This window comes from Akebia trifoliata, chromosome 8 (assembly GCF_017979445.1).
Source record: "Akebia trifoliata isolate Shusen 1 chromosome 8, ASM1797944v1, whole genome shotgun sequence".
Classification (NCBI taxonomy): domain Eukaryota; kingdom Viridiplantae; phylum Streptophyta; class Magnoliopsida; order Ranunculales; family Lardizabalaceae; genus Akebia; species Akebia trifoliata.
In genome coordinates this window covers 2,655,047-2,670,520 of record NC_141382.1, presented here as the reverse complement: position 1 = coordinate 2,670,520, position 15,474 = coordinate 2,655,047, and the positions used below count along the sequence as shown (strand labels likewise).

At 34.3% G+C, this 15,474-nt stretch overlaps 1 protein-coding gene across 1 annotated transcript; it reads right to left on the bottom strand.

Annotated features, from left to right (window-relative positions):
* Nucleotides 1–2,562: 2,562 nt before the first annotated feature.
* Nucleotides 2,563–9,944, bottom strand: LOC147395436 (glucomannan 4-beta-mannosyltransferase 9-like). The gene is made up of 9 exons (XM_086450277.1): nt 9,232–9,944; nt 9,009–9,107; nt 8,415–8,667; nt 5,868–5,978; nt 5,491–5,627; nt 4,339–4,452; nt 4,024–4,223; nt 3,723–3,917; nt 2,563–3,237 (listed from the first exon to the last, which is right to left on the bottom strand). Exons 1-9 carry the CDS (start codon nt 9,559–9,561, stop codon nt 3,075–3,077), a joined length of 1,602 nt encoding a protein of 533 aa, XP_086306403.1. The 5' UTR covers nt 9,562–9,944; the 3' UTR covers nt 2,563–3,074.
* Between the last annotated feature and the right edge of the window lie 5,530 nt (nt 9,945–15,474).

Sequence of the window (15,474 nt, the reverse complement as noted above, 5' to 3'; positions counted from 1 at the left end):
ATGGTTGAGATAGCACACTGTGCGGTACTTGAAAGCTTTGACCTACAAGTAGGCCTAGAAAAACCCACACATGCGCTCATGTAAAGCAACACAAGAAGGCAATGGTGATTAACATAGTCCACAGGGAATTTCATTAATATGATAGCACTTGCAAGGCAATATGGTGTACAGTGACTTGATATGAAGCGACTCGTATGCTTGGGACACATTATTGACACGTTGTCTTGGTTAAATGCTCATCATGTGAGCGGTGAAGGCTCGGCTTGGGCACCAATAAACGCCAATCCTTTAAAGTTTAATCTAAGTTTTTGGCACATCTCCAAAGGAAAATATGAGCTTTTGATCCCATTCATACTGGGTTTTATGAAGGCCCAATCCGATTCCAAAAGCCGAACAACTTGGCCTGTTTACAATGACACATACAAAGACAAAGGCACTTGAACGAGACATCTCAAACGTTTCGAAAAACTTGTCTAAGACGACTTGGTATCTAGCATGGATGAGACGAGACGCGAAACCAAGTTTTAAAACCATGGTTGGAAAGCCAACTCAATGATTTGGAGCAAATCAGTTTTAATGCCAAGTTAACTCAAAATGCAATCCTGCCCGGATGTTAGCTTTTTCTCTTCTTTTTTGAAAATTCTTACAAATAAACATATATCTTTTTCCAAAAAAGTATTATTTAGCCGAATTTACCTTTATGTCATTATATTCAACATGAAATTTACCCAAAATATAGTTCTAATTTTTGCATAATTTTGTTTTAAAAAAAATAATCTTTTATTTGTGATTAACAAGAAGTCTAAAAATGCAAAATTACCCATTTTGGAAAATAAATAAATAATTACCAACACGGGTATATTCCTCTTCTAATAAATATTTTAAAATTTTGGCTGGACCTGTAAATTTGACCTCATACAACTATTCAGGCATTTTTCTCTGTGGTCGAGTTTCCTATTTTATTGTCACCTATTAAGTTATTCTCAATAAACGGTTTAAAAATTTTCACCAAGTTATTAATCTAAATTAAATCTAATACTTATCTTTTAACCTAAAACAACACAAACTTGAGGAACTTGTATGATATGGAACTAAACACTCATGTGGTCACATTAATTATACTAAGTTTCATGAAAACGGAGGGCCCTCCATGTTAGGGATGAATGTGACACATTCTTAAGGTATAAGTATTCTTTTTAAATCAGGGCAATGACGATAACCACGAGGACAATAAAGGAGTCGAAATAAAAGAAAAAAAACAAGTTATCTTATTTTATTGACTATATTTATAATCTTGTTCATTTAAGTAAAGGTAATCATGCTTATACTTCTAAATAATAATGCAACTTGTCTTAGAAGTTTCCATGATCTATCTCTTTGTGGTAGCTTTAATTTTTATATCCCTCACTCCTTTAATTCTTTTTGTTGTTTAACATTTTTTGAAATACGTGTTACGAGGGCATCCGACCAGCTCTGATTCACCTTCCTGAGGTCCCAATCGTCATGTTTCTTCTATACGTTCTTCTTCGTCTTTTAAATATGGTATTGCGTGCGGTTGCGAAGAATAAAACTTGGCCTAGTTGATGATTTTGGGTAATTTGAGATTTTAAGTATAAAAAAAACTCAATAAAATGTTGGTTGGAAAAAATGAATGTTTAAGTTAGATATAAAAGTAAAGAATATGATAGTCATTTGGGTTTAAAAACATTGTTTTGGAATATAAATCAAACTCTATAGAGCGATACTTGAAGATGTTTTTGTGTGTTGGGTAGAGCATGATATCTAAAGGTGTGCGTGCTTTGTCCATGATTGTTTAGCAGTAAAGGGAATGATAAAGATTGACAATTTTAATGTCCCAACCTATAATATTTCTTTTGTCCCCTTCCACCCAAACAAACAAAAGGTTAATATTTTCAATATTGGCAATCCAACACCACCTCTCTAGATTTCAAGGAAAAACTCTAGATAAAAAAAAAAAATCCTTTGGCCTTGATCTAGGGTTTTGAAAATCCTTTGAATTTTTTTTTTTCAAAGTATATATAGAAGTTTGCATGCTACAACCCTGAAGAATAATATCATGGTTTTGTATGCCACAAGTTGAGCCTAAGGACCCTTAGGCTATGTTTGGATTGATTGGAGAGAACTTTGGACAACTTTGAAAATTTAAAATATCATAAAAGAGATTTAGGGGTAGAGTTAGAATTATATAATATTTTATAAGGGTATCTCTCCATTTCTCTCCACTGTTGGAGAGAGAAAACTATCAATTTTTTTTTCTTTCCTCGTCTCTTCAATTCTTTTCTCTTCTCTCCCGTCTTGACAATCCAAACAAGAGAAACGGAGAGAAACTCATTTATTTTCTTTTCCTTTCTCTCCATTTCTCTCAATATAAACACAGCGTTAGGGAGGTACTTAGGAAGGCTAGTTAGACTCATAGTCAAATTGGGTTCTTAGATGGGTAGTAGTGGAAGTAAAAATAAAATTAACTCAATCTTTGAATGGGAAAATGTGAGAAAGTGGGGTGGGAAACCCTTGGGGGACAAAAGTAAATATACTAATATATATGAGCAAACATGAGATTTCATTTCTTTCTTCTAATTTCTTGGTCTCCAACATATATAGAGAAACAAAAGAAAGGGATTTTGAACTATAACTTAACCTCCTTACCATCATGTTATTCCCTCTCAAACAAATCCCAAAAAAAGTGAGAGAAAAAAAAAAAAAAAACACAACCAAACAAATTACAAACAATCCTCATTCAAGAAAATTACATAACTTAGGATCATCACCCAAATATTCTGTTTCTACTCATTTTGTTCAAGTCCTTCACATAACAAGGTTCTGTTTATCTGTTGTGTATATCTTCTTGGATTCTTGAGTAATCCACAAAAGATTCGAACTACGAGATCAGCTTCCCCTCAGCATAAAGGAATGACCAGCATAGTTTTTGAAGATCTAACATAATAGTAAATTTGTGATACATTGCGGAAAAAAAAAACCCATATGCATATATTGTTGGAGAGAAGATATATATATGGCACGAAATATCACATGGATTCGATCACATTTTGTCCCTAAGAGGTGGGGACAATGGTGCCAACATAACCTAACCCCATGATGAAGAAGGCAATGGATTGAAGGTATAGGTATATGAAGAAGTTATTCTTCCCAAACGCAACATTATAGCTGGCACAGAAGAAGATGTAAGCCCCAAAGCCAAGCTCCAACAGATTGAGCCTGTCAATGTTTAATGAGGAAAGGAAGAAAAACTCATGAGATGTGTAAAAGGTAGAAAGGTTTGAAAAATGTACAAATTTGATGCAAAAACAATAACAACAGCAAAGCCTCATCTCAAATATTTGGAGTCAGATAAACGAATCATGTTCCTCCATTCCACTATGTTCAAAGCCAAATCTTTTGTTATTTTTTTTTCTCTCTATTTTTTAACCCTAAAAGAGGCTTAGTAACGAATTCATTTCTATATGAAACCCAAGAAAAAAGTGCTTGTTTTAATAAAAGTGTCTTGCCCCCACTTTCATGGTTTGATTGGGCTCCAAAAAAAATTCCCATCATATATTAAGTCCTAACATGCATGGTAAGTATGAATGATGGAACTATGCGACTTATATGTATGTACATTGATGATTGATGCATTTGGTTAATCAAAACATGGGGTATTCTATTTTCAGGCCCAAAAAAATCGGCGTGTGAAGAAATTGTACCTTTCACCGATCCTCAATCGAGGTTTTTTGGGTGCTTTTGTGGCTGGTTTTGTCTTGAGAGCATCTCCCAATTTCTCAGTAACAACCCACTCATTTACTCTGCCTGTCTCTAATATACCGATAAGGGTTGCTTTGGTCCGGTGCAAAGACATGACATTTTCGAAAAGAATCCAGAAAAAGAGAAGGTGAATAGACCTACAAAGATAGAAACAGAACAAAAGAAAACCAATTCTTAGCCTTCCATTTTGCTTTTTAATAACCAAAATAAAAAAGCAGAATGAGAAGTTGAAGGGTACCAAACCTTGGAGTTCCTACTGCATTGAGAAGAGTAATGATGCAAGGAATATAAACTGCACCCCACAAGGGAACTTCGACTTCAGGAACCAAAACAGTTGTCGGAATTACGACGCAATAGAAGAAAAAAGTGACGAGATGTGCAATCATCTTCCGAACGAAGAAAAAGCTATAAATGACATAAAACTTCTTCCATAGAGTTACTTTCTGCAGTGATCATTCCATAGATAGAAGAAAAAAAGAGAATTAAGAATTAATAAATCTCATTTTAACATGTACAAATTTCAGTATAAGAACGAAAAAAGAAGAACAAGAAACTGACCTTGTTTCGAATAATCTCCATAGCCATTTTCCTAAACAGATTGGCAGGTCCACAAGACCATCGATGCTGCTGGTAACGATAAGCCTTGAAGGTACTTGGCAATTCATTTTTCACCTATAATGAAGAAAAAATTAGTGTGGAAAACAGCTTAAAAAGCGATTTAAAAATTGAGACTACAAGATTTAATATTTTAGACTCAAGTGTGGGTACAAGGAATTGAATAGTGACTTACGATTCTACCCCTTCCATTGGGAAATATGATGTTTTAGTTTTTGTGACAATTGCACAATTTTCTTCTTATTGAGTCTTCTTTGTTGTACATGGCCTAAAGTTTGATTTCTATGCATACCATTTGTAGTGCCTCTTTTCGTAAATAATTGCTACAAATGTAATGGAGGCTCATCATGGTTGTTTCCTTCGAAAATCCTTAGCGGTTAATCAAATAAAATCTCTATAAAATGAGTTAGTGAAGTGTGTGGTGGTGATGGGGCCAAGGGGGAATTTTTTTTTTCTTTATCTTTTGATCTTGTCGGCATTGTTATTGATTCCAGCCTCCACGATATTCATTTAGTGGAGACTCTTCATGGTCGTTGCTCGTGAAATACCTTAGTAATGAATCACATAAATCTCTATTATTGAGTGGATGTGGTGGTTGCATTGTTTTGGGCGACACCTCAAAGCCAACAATCGATCTGTATGTCACTAATTAGCTCAACTCAGCGAAGAATGTACCGTTTCAAGTCTTGTTCAGTTTTATTAATTGATTCGTATGGGAGTTCTAGGATTAGTGAGTCCAACTCCTATGTGGTGAAAGATACAATTCATCAAGATAGAGAATAAATGCAATTTCGATCTAAAACTTGTCATCCACTTCTAGGAAATGTTCAAAACAAGAAGATATCTATTGAGAGAAAGATTCATCTAAGAGCAAAGAATTTTGTGGATTTTTTTTTTTTTTTTTTTTCGAGAGAGAGATTGGTTCCGCAACTTATCAATATGTCTCATAAAACTAGAGAAGTGTAACTTGAGTTACGAGGATAAGTTCAGGTCAAATTTTTATATGGTTAGTAATTTTAAAATGTATTGATCTTTGATAGATACAGTTGAATTGTCGAACATGATAGTCATGCATGTTTAGACAAATTATAATACCTGGAGGTCACCAAGGTAGAGGAATTTCCAGCCCTTGAGACTCGCACGAACAGCTAAATCCATGTCCTCGACCGTGGTCCGATCCTTCCATCCTCCAGCCTCATTAATGGCCGCAATTCTCCATATACCAGCAGTACCTTTATATTATTTAAATTAAATAAATTATAATTATAATTAAACAAACAGTCATTCTACAATGACGTGGCTGTGTGTACAAGACCATTGATTTTTCACTAGTATCTCGGTGAAACGTATCTATGATACTGTGCATACTGCCACGTCAGCATAGTGTTGAATGCAGTGCCCAAGGAAGTCACTTCAGCATTTTTCCTTCAATAAAGCAACTGATGGTAAACCGTTAGAGGAAGGTGGTTTACCGTTAAAGCCAAAGAAAGCGTACGTGGACGACCCCACTTCTTGCTCCACCGTGAAATGGTAATCTAACGACATCTCTTGCATTCTTGTCATTAGGCACTCGTCCGCGTTCACTGCAAATGAACCAATAAACAACTGACACGTAAGCAAATCTCCTTTACATCTGGATAGAAATAATAGGGTGGTCATCATCCTCCGGATGACGGTTACATCATCCACAAATATAACTGGAAAAGAGATTCAAGTGTCGGTGGATAGAGTGAGGTACAAGTGACACGTAAGCAAATATCCTTTTAAGTCTGGAGAGAAATAAATAGGGTGGTCATCATCCTCAGGATGACGGTAACATCTTCCATAAATATAATTGGAAAAGAGATTCACGTGCCGGTGGACAGAGTGAGGTCCACCCGCGACACTTGCACATGGAATTTGATCCTCCAAAGAAGCCCTAAAATAGTAAATGAAACAAATGCCCCTAATTCCCAATATTTCACCTATAATTTGACTGCTTATTTAAACAAAATGATACCGACACTGCTCCAGCAAATCTGGCACTTTCGGCTGCTTTAAAGACTATCAAAACTATAGTCACAAAATTCGTAAAATTTTGTGAATTAGGGTTTCATCGAATTAATCACCGACTCTTCAATTAATTGTGGAACATGTTAACATTTTTCTCCTTCTCAATCAATTATTTTTTAATATTTAAATATTAAGAAGATAGGGTTTCTTAGAGAAATTGAAGATGATGGGTTTTGATAAGAAATCAACAAACCCTATTTTGTATAATCTCTGAAAATTTTGCTTAACTTCTCACGAAACATTTCTGAATTAATCGAATTGAACCTCTATCAAATAATTATCTTGTTACTATGATCAAAACATAGTTTATTGGGACATAGTCTGATTTCACATACAATATTTAAAGAAACTTCATATATTTATTTCTGTGCACCCATTTATTGAAACAATTAAAAACAATAATGAAATGATCAAATTGACCTTACCAAAAAAAAAAAAAAAACCCCTAAAACACTGACTTTGAAAAAGATTTCAATTTTTGTTCAATTAGAACTATCCAAATTTTCTATTGTGACTCAGTAAAATCCTATCTAATCTATCCAAAAGGACTTGGTAGAATCTTATCGAATCTAGTAAAGAAAGTTAGATATTGAATCTTTTTTAATTGATTAGGTAAGAGCTCACTGGATCCTTTTAAAGTATTCAGTACTGATCTACCAAATGAAATTTCATTTGATTTCTTTTTTTGTTGTCAAGAGTTGCTAATAATCTGTAGTTCAGGAGCGGAGGTTTTCATGATCATTTTATAGCCTACTTTGCAAGATCCGAGGATATTCCTTTTTGTATCACGAAATCCTCGTTAAGATCTTGATTGAAATCTTATGCAAAGTTGGGCTCCTAAGCCTATATTATAGACTCTAAACAGACCAAATAACACTACCCAAATCTTATCCATGGTGGGCCAGACCAAAAATTGGCCCATTATTCAACATAAACTCTTTTTTTAACAAATTAAAGAAAACGATTCTTCAGTGGTGATAATGCAAACAAGCAGAGATTCCAAAGCAAAAAGATCTCACTTAAATAACGTAAATAAATAATCCCACACTTCCAAGAGAAGTAGCTCAAGAAACAAAGGTGCCGGACCCAAAAAATTAAATTTTTTTTTAAAGAGTCAGTGATAATATGACTCACCCACGAGGCATACTCAAAATACTCTCCTAACGTAATATGTACAATAACCATAATTTTTTGCCTCGGGATGCGCACTTTCACATCTCCATAAATATGTGCAATTGTGCATCCCGAGGCAGAATGAAAAATACCAAATCAAGGAGAGTACTTCTTTAAGTAAACCACGTGGGGGGAATGAGAAATCATTAATCACAAATTTATTAGTCCATAATCAGTGATGGGCCTCGACTTTGCTGAAGTGCCACGTGTGTAATTGTCATAGTTAAACTACTCTTCCATGTCAAACAACAACAGCAAAAACGTTATTCTGGCTTCCCAAAAAACAATGAAATCACATCGTGATTGATGGTGTGGGCTCCACTTTCCCCATTGACCCATTGCAAGCCACGTGTGTAATTGTCTTATTTAAACTACTCTTCGATGTCAAAAAACGACAGCAAAAACTTTATTCTGGGACCCTAAAAAACCAATGAAATAACACCGTGATTGATGGTGTGGGCCCCACTTTCCCCATTGGCCCATTGCAAGCCACGTGTATAATTGACTTATTTAAACTACTCTTTGATGTCAAGCAACGACAGCAAAAACTTTATTCTGGGCCCCACAAAACGATGAAATAACACCGTGATTGCTGGTGTGGGCCCCTCTCTTCCATTGGCCCATTGCAATCTCTGCAACAATCCACGCCACGAAAGAAAGAAAAGTTTTTCCACAGAGAGTGAGAAGAAACCACCGACATTTCTCTTTTAAACCAAAACAGTAATAGTAGCCTAAATGGTAATTAATGTTTTTATTAAGATTAAAAAGTAAGGTTTAATGGAGAAAAAAATTACCGAAAATCCATCGAGCTTGAACGAGAGCGATCTGAGGATTGTGGAGGAGAAATGGGATTGATCGCCAAAGAAAATCGGGTTCGGGTTGGAAATCTGCGTCAAGAATGGCAACATAATCGCAGTGTTTAACGTAGTTGCGTTTCATTCCTTCTTTAAGTGCTCCAGCTTTGTACCCTGTTCGGTTATCTCTGATTTCGTATTTGATGTTAATTCCTTTACTTGCCCATCTTTGGCATTCTAGCTCCACTAAATCCTGTTAAATTTAATTGACAAAAGAAATCCATATATCAAGAATTGAAGAACTTGGACAGATTTTAATGCGAAATATTAGAGTAAATTTAACATGTTTTTTTTCTTCTAATGGAAGATCCAGAACAGAAAATAAACTGATTTAGACAAATATGTGGTTTGTTTGTTAATTTTTGGTGGGTTTAAGTTGACCAATGGATTTGTAATGGCTTGTAAACTGAGAAGCGGGAAACCCAGATTAGAAACAAAAAGAGAGCTTGAACAAGCTCATAAAACTTATAAAAATTGCAGCTTTTTTCTCCATTTTGATCGAATAGGTTTGAGGCGGGAAGTGAGAAGGAGAACCTTAATGGTTGGGTCTGTAGAGTCATCAAGAACTTGGATTATAATTCGATCAGCTGGCCATGAAAGGCCACATGCAGCTCCAATGGAGAGCTTGTAAACCTGCAACAATAGTAAAAAAAAAAAAGAATTTTTCAGTAAAAACCAGAAAGTAAAAAAAAAAAAAAAAAACCCAAAAAACTTAGTGTTGTATCACAGAAGGAGAGATTTAGAGAAACAAAAGAACCTCTTTTTCGTTGAACATGGGGATTTGAACGAGAACCATGGGATAAGCTGCATTACCCATCTCCAAATCGTCTCGTATCGGCTCCCATTTGTAACGCTTTTCGGGTTTTCGACAAAACAACTTTACAAGAACTATAACAATCCCCATATAAACCCTCTCAATGAAAAGCATAATCGACATGACTAAGCACAGAACTAGTAGAATTTTCAAGAGAGGAATGATCAATGGCACTTTGATTAAGTGCCAAATCAGTCCAAATTGCTCTGTTATATCGTCCCTTGTCCCCTGAAACCTCTCAGGAAGAAGGGTACTTGAAGAAAGTCGATCCATTCTGTCTCTCCTTCTTCAAATCGTTAATGAGATAATGCAGAAAGAAGAAATTAAAGTGTTCACCTATTCTAAGCTTACCTCATTAAAGTAAAAAAGCACAAGCCCAATTCACAAGAAAATGAAAAACCCAGTTCAGATCTCACTTATTTAAACCCAAAAAACAAGAAAGCGTTGTAGAAAATAATCCCCCCAAAAAAAACAAAAATTTTGACGTATTCTAAGCTCTCCTCATAACTTTCAGTTTCTAAGAGTTAAACTAAAAAACAGAGCAGACTCATAAACAGAGATAGAATGATAGATACTGAGAGGAAAAACAAGAGGACCAAAGGGTCTTTTATACTTTCTCTCTCTCTCTCAAGTCTAAACCCCAACTCAATCAACGGAGGTTTGCGAGACTTTATACATCAAGAAATGAAGAAAAGTTAAAACAGAGTAAAAAAATTCATGACCGGAAACCCGTAACAAGTGTCAGATCACGGTAAGAATCCCAGTACAGTAGATAAGATTCGACACCTCTACCTGAGTCCAACTTTGAAGCAGCCAGCCCGCTTCAAATTTCGAAGAACCCTCTTCATTACAAGACACGTGGCATTTTATAGTTATTTCACCCCTTACATTTTTATTACCTCCGTTTTGAAATACCACGTGGAATTCAATGGAGAGGGTTCTTTCAAAAATTTGAAGCCGGCTACTCGCTTCAAAGTTTTTTCCCCTTTTCCTTATTTGGAACCTTAATTACAATTATGTATAATTAAGAAATTAATTAAGTACTTAATAAAACCTCATTTATAATTTCAAATCCTGATTCTATACTCCAATAACTTAGTTAGCTATCAAACTCCAGGCGTACTTTAAGATCAAGTAGCTATTTTCATCGTGGGATTGGCACCCATTATAGACATGGAGCTGATAATACCAAGCAACATCATGGTGTACAGTATCTAAGATATATATATATTCTGTTAAAGATGATGCAAGGTCTGTCAATGAATCAGATCAGATTTATCTCTCCATCCAATGATATATTTGGAAAGAACTGTCATAATCTAACGGCCCCCTCTCCCCTCCCCCATCACAGATCTCGGGATACACAAAAACCATTATGTGTATCCCGAGGCAAATGCTTTACAATTCTCTGATGAGGGCGTATGTCAGAGGGGATGTCCAAAAATCATTATTCATTTGAAAAAAAAAAATATATATATATATATATATATATATAAATAACGATGGGCTTAAAATGACATATTGGATCGGTTCTAGATTTGGTTTGGGTCTAATAAATTTCTTATCGGATCCATTGACAGTCCTGGAAGATGCTGCCATGATTGCTCATTGAGACAATGAGTAATATAAAATTATCCCAACTGGCAATCTCTACATTTTAGCACAAATGATTATACGTGATAATTGAAACTACCAATTGGGCCGATTTTGGGTATATAGATTTACCATATAGATGGCCCAATCATTAATGGGGACAGTGGGCCCAAGACTGTGTGGTACACGTTATTATTACTTGGGCCGTACATTCAGCTTCCTAAATAGTCCTACACCTATTGGGTGATGTAAGCCCAATGTCTTCACTCATGGGACTTGCTTCTAAGAAAAATTTGTCAAAAACTGACAAAGTCAAAGAAAAATTAGGAAAATTAAAAATATAATATTGTTAGCTATTGACAATATAGAGGTGTGTAATTCATTTACTAAACATAATATTAGCAAAAATTACAAGATTTCATACATAAAAATGTATTATTTTATTTTATTTTTTGATAATCGTGTATTCCTATAGATAATGGACCGAGCTTATATTTGGGCTTTGCCTAGTAGATAAATCATGGTCCATGGTTTTAAAATTCGGTTTTACGTCTCGTCTCATCCATACCAGATATCGAGTCGGCTCGGACAAGTTTTCTAATACGTTTGAGACGTCTCATTCGATAAAATGAAAAATGAACGTGGGGTTCTATATCTCATCCGAAAATATGACTTATCAGTCTGTCTCATCCATGGTTGATATCGAGATGACTCAGGTGATACGTCTTAGTCTTGGATGAGTTTTGAAACCATGTCATGGTCTTGTTCAAGGACTAGTCCCAAGGCACATGCAACGCCTATGCATCACACACACCAAGTAAGTGAGGGTGCACCCTTGTGGGTGGCCCCTGATGAATTAATGCTCATATTAAGTATCGAACTCATCACCTATAGAAAAATGTATTATTTAAAAAAAAAAAAAATTCATATTAAACATAATATAAAAATATAATTTTCATAACTTTTTTATGACCCCCCAACTTCATGTAATATTAAAATGAACTTTTTATTACAAATCTGAGATTTTCCATGAAATCAGTAAGTCTACGGTGTTGGGTTACCAATTTGATAATCCATTTGGGCCCAAGGACATGAAAATTACATTTTTATAGTATGTTTAATATAAAATTTTATTAAATAATACAATTTTTTATAATATGAAATCTTGTAATTTTGTCTAATATTATGTTTATTGTATAAATTATACACCACTATATTGTTGGGGCAGATCTATTGGGATTGTCTCTCGTCACTCATGTCGGTAAATCAAACATGGGTGCCAATGTCATTTTCAATGCGCTTTAAATAAACTTTAACAAATAATGCACACGTGTTTTATATGAACACAAAGCTTGCCATTTACCAAAAACACCATTAGAGATAATATTTTCTTATTTCTAAGTGATCTTAGGTTCACTATGACAACACAAAGATACTCTCTAATTATTTTTTTTAGGGTTGCTATTGCCGCACCAACTTTTACTAATGTCACACCAATTTTTATGTAAACCATCAAAGAATTGAACACATTTGTTGTGGCGTTAGTAAAAGTTGGTGTGGCAATAGTAACCCTCTAATTTTTTTCAACAAAGCTTTGAAATAAACAACACTTCTAAAATAATATAAAGTTGAATTGCTTATTTAAATCATACTTTTGATTTCTAGAGCTAATTTACAAATGAGAAACCCTTTCCTTACTAAGATAGTGAGGAAAAAACTTTACTAGGCCTCATCCACCATAAAAAAAGACTTTGAGATGCGTATGCCAAGGCCTTGAGATTTGTTACCAATCTCGATGACTTATTTTACGCATCTCAAAGCTTTTTTTTAAATATATTTTACGATGGATGAGATTTAGTAAGGTCTCCTTTCCTCTCTATCTTAGTAAGGCTAGTCAGATTCTTTATAGATTGGTAAACCTTAAAGAAGAAAAAAAAGAGTGCATTTGTAGAAAAATATATAATTTTCCTTGAAGATGGAAAATGCTTTTTCTCCCATTAATGTAAAAGTTATATTTTTTTAAATTAATTTATTATAACTTTATCATATTAACTATCATAAGATGAATTTTAATACATTATAAATTATACAAGAGCAATGAAAAAATAATAAGAAGAAATTATTAGTCATAAGATGGTTCATTTGGGAAATTTAGCCATCATACGACATACTTTTATAGGGTTGTAATATGCATTTAAAAAAAAAAAAATTCATTGGATCTTATTGTCCCTAATATGATATTAGGATTAATAATTTTAGATAAAACATACCACAATTGTGAATAAAATAATACCCAAAGAAACTTTCAAGAAAATTATATTTTGTTCACCTCTTTTGATCATATTTTTAGTCCCACATAACTCAATTAAGGGGATACGATTCAAGTCGCAAGAGTTCTAAGTTATTCTCAAGAAACTTATCCTTTTTATGATAAATGATTTGCTTGCCTAGTCCATAGATCATGATCTTGTCCAAGGACAAGTCTCAGGGCACGTACAATGCCCGCACATTACACATACCAGGTAAGTGAGGGTATGCCCACGCGGGTGGCTCTTGAGGAATTAATTATTTAATGCATAGGATCATTCATTTCTAATTTTATATTTCTCAAACCTTTTATGCATACGTTTTGACATTTACATTTCTGTTACCTCAATTTATTCACATTATGCATCTTAATTGTCTTACTATCAGCTTCTGATAATTTATTTTTTCAAATAAATTAACTTATTCAAAACAAAAAAACAAAAAAATCCTTAAAATAGATATCTCGTGCTTAGTACTATATGATTTGATTGTGAAAGAACTCCAAATCATTTTCTTGTCATTCATCCTCTTTACGATAACTGATCTGTTTATCCCGAAATGACCAATTTTAATTTATTGGATCCCTAAAGTCATCAATTCATGTTATACCAAAATAGCTTTTAGTAGTCACCCCCCAAAGAAAATTAATCATTTTTTGTATGATTGCCAACAAAATATCTTAAGAGATATTTTAGTATTTAGTAATGTACATTATGCAAATGAAGGCATTATTATTAATATTAAAGGAAGAAAAAAAAAAGAAAGAATTGTACAAATAACTCCCTATGATGTCCATCAGACTGGACCGATGGAAGGACTACTTACTTGAATTGGGCAGCTGCCCAAACCGTTGAGCTGTTAAATCACTCTTATGTAATAAGGAGATACCCCACCGAGTTTTATAGATATTTGAGACACCCTTCGTATTTTAAAATTCATAACAAACCCCTCTTGATAGCCTTGTCACATATTCTTTGGGATACTAATTTAAGTGATTGAAATGTCCTCATCTTCGTTTTTTTTAGCAAAACACCTTGAATTTTTTGAAATATTTTGATGACGGGGGGTTCCAAACTTCTGTTCGACTTGGGTGATTTGAATAGCCAGGACCGGAGCTAAGGCATATAGATCTCTCCCTCGGGGCATGTGCAATGCTTGCACATCACACGCATGAATAAGTGAGGGTGCGCCCTTGCGGGTGGCCTCGATGAGATACTGCTCATATTAGGTATCAAACTCACAACCTGCAGACTCCCACCGCTTATAGGATCCGAAATTGCCATTGAGGTACCCCCTCGAAGTTAAAATTAATATTTTCCTTCAATCTTAGATAGACAATATTACATTTGTTCTCCACACAATCAGATTTTAAATTAATCAGATAAAACAATTAATACATCAACTTCAAGTATTGATCTAAGAGAAGGGCTTCTTTTTTATGAAGCTCATTCAATGGTCGTCGTTGTCGTTTAAAAGAATAAGCCCCTTTTCTGCCTAGATCCAGAAAGATAGAAACTACAAAGGAGATCAAACCAAAAAAAGACTTCTTCGAAAGAATTCTAGAAAGTACAAGTAGATCAGGAATTTCTTCTGTTGATTGTAGATGATAAATTTTGGAGAAATCAAGATTTTTACAAAAGAAAAATTCAAGAACTGTCAAATAAATATAAAATTTACCCGCAATATTGAAAAGATTAAAGATAATTGATTTAGAGGATGGGGAATAACGATATTTAGCAAGATAGAGTTAAGGGTATTTCTGTCATTTTATAGCAGTATCATGAAAGACCACGGTCAAGTAGTATTATCATTATCATCAATTTGAAAATACTGGGGTATCTCAAATTTTTATTTTTTTTCACATGGCACATAACAATTTGGACAAATTTTTCTTACCCAATATAATATATATCGGACATCATAAATACATATCAAAAATAGGTTTTTCTTTTCACTTACCTCCCTGAATAGTGAGATATATTCAATCTACCTCCCCCAATTGAAAAACTATTATGGATTTCCTCCTTGGCACTTTGACTCAAGAGTCAATGAAATAGACCACCTGGGAGTTGTGTAGGTACTTTATACGTCAACACAAACCAAAAAAAAAATGTGCCAAGTGTCAGATTAAAGAATTGGGAGTAAAATAGGTATAAATCCTGGGTTGTACAGGATCTAAAAGAATATTCTCTAAGATTCGGACCAAAGATTCTGAGATTTGATTTAGATGCAGTCCCTAAGATCCCTACTGTCCAGTGAAAACCGTCGGCAGGGGCTTTTCATCAC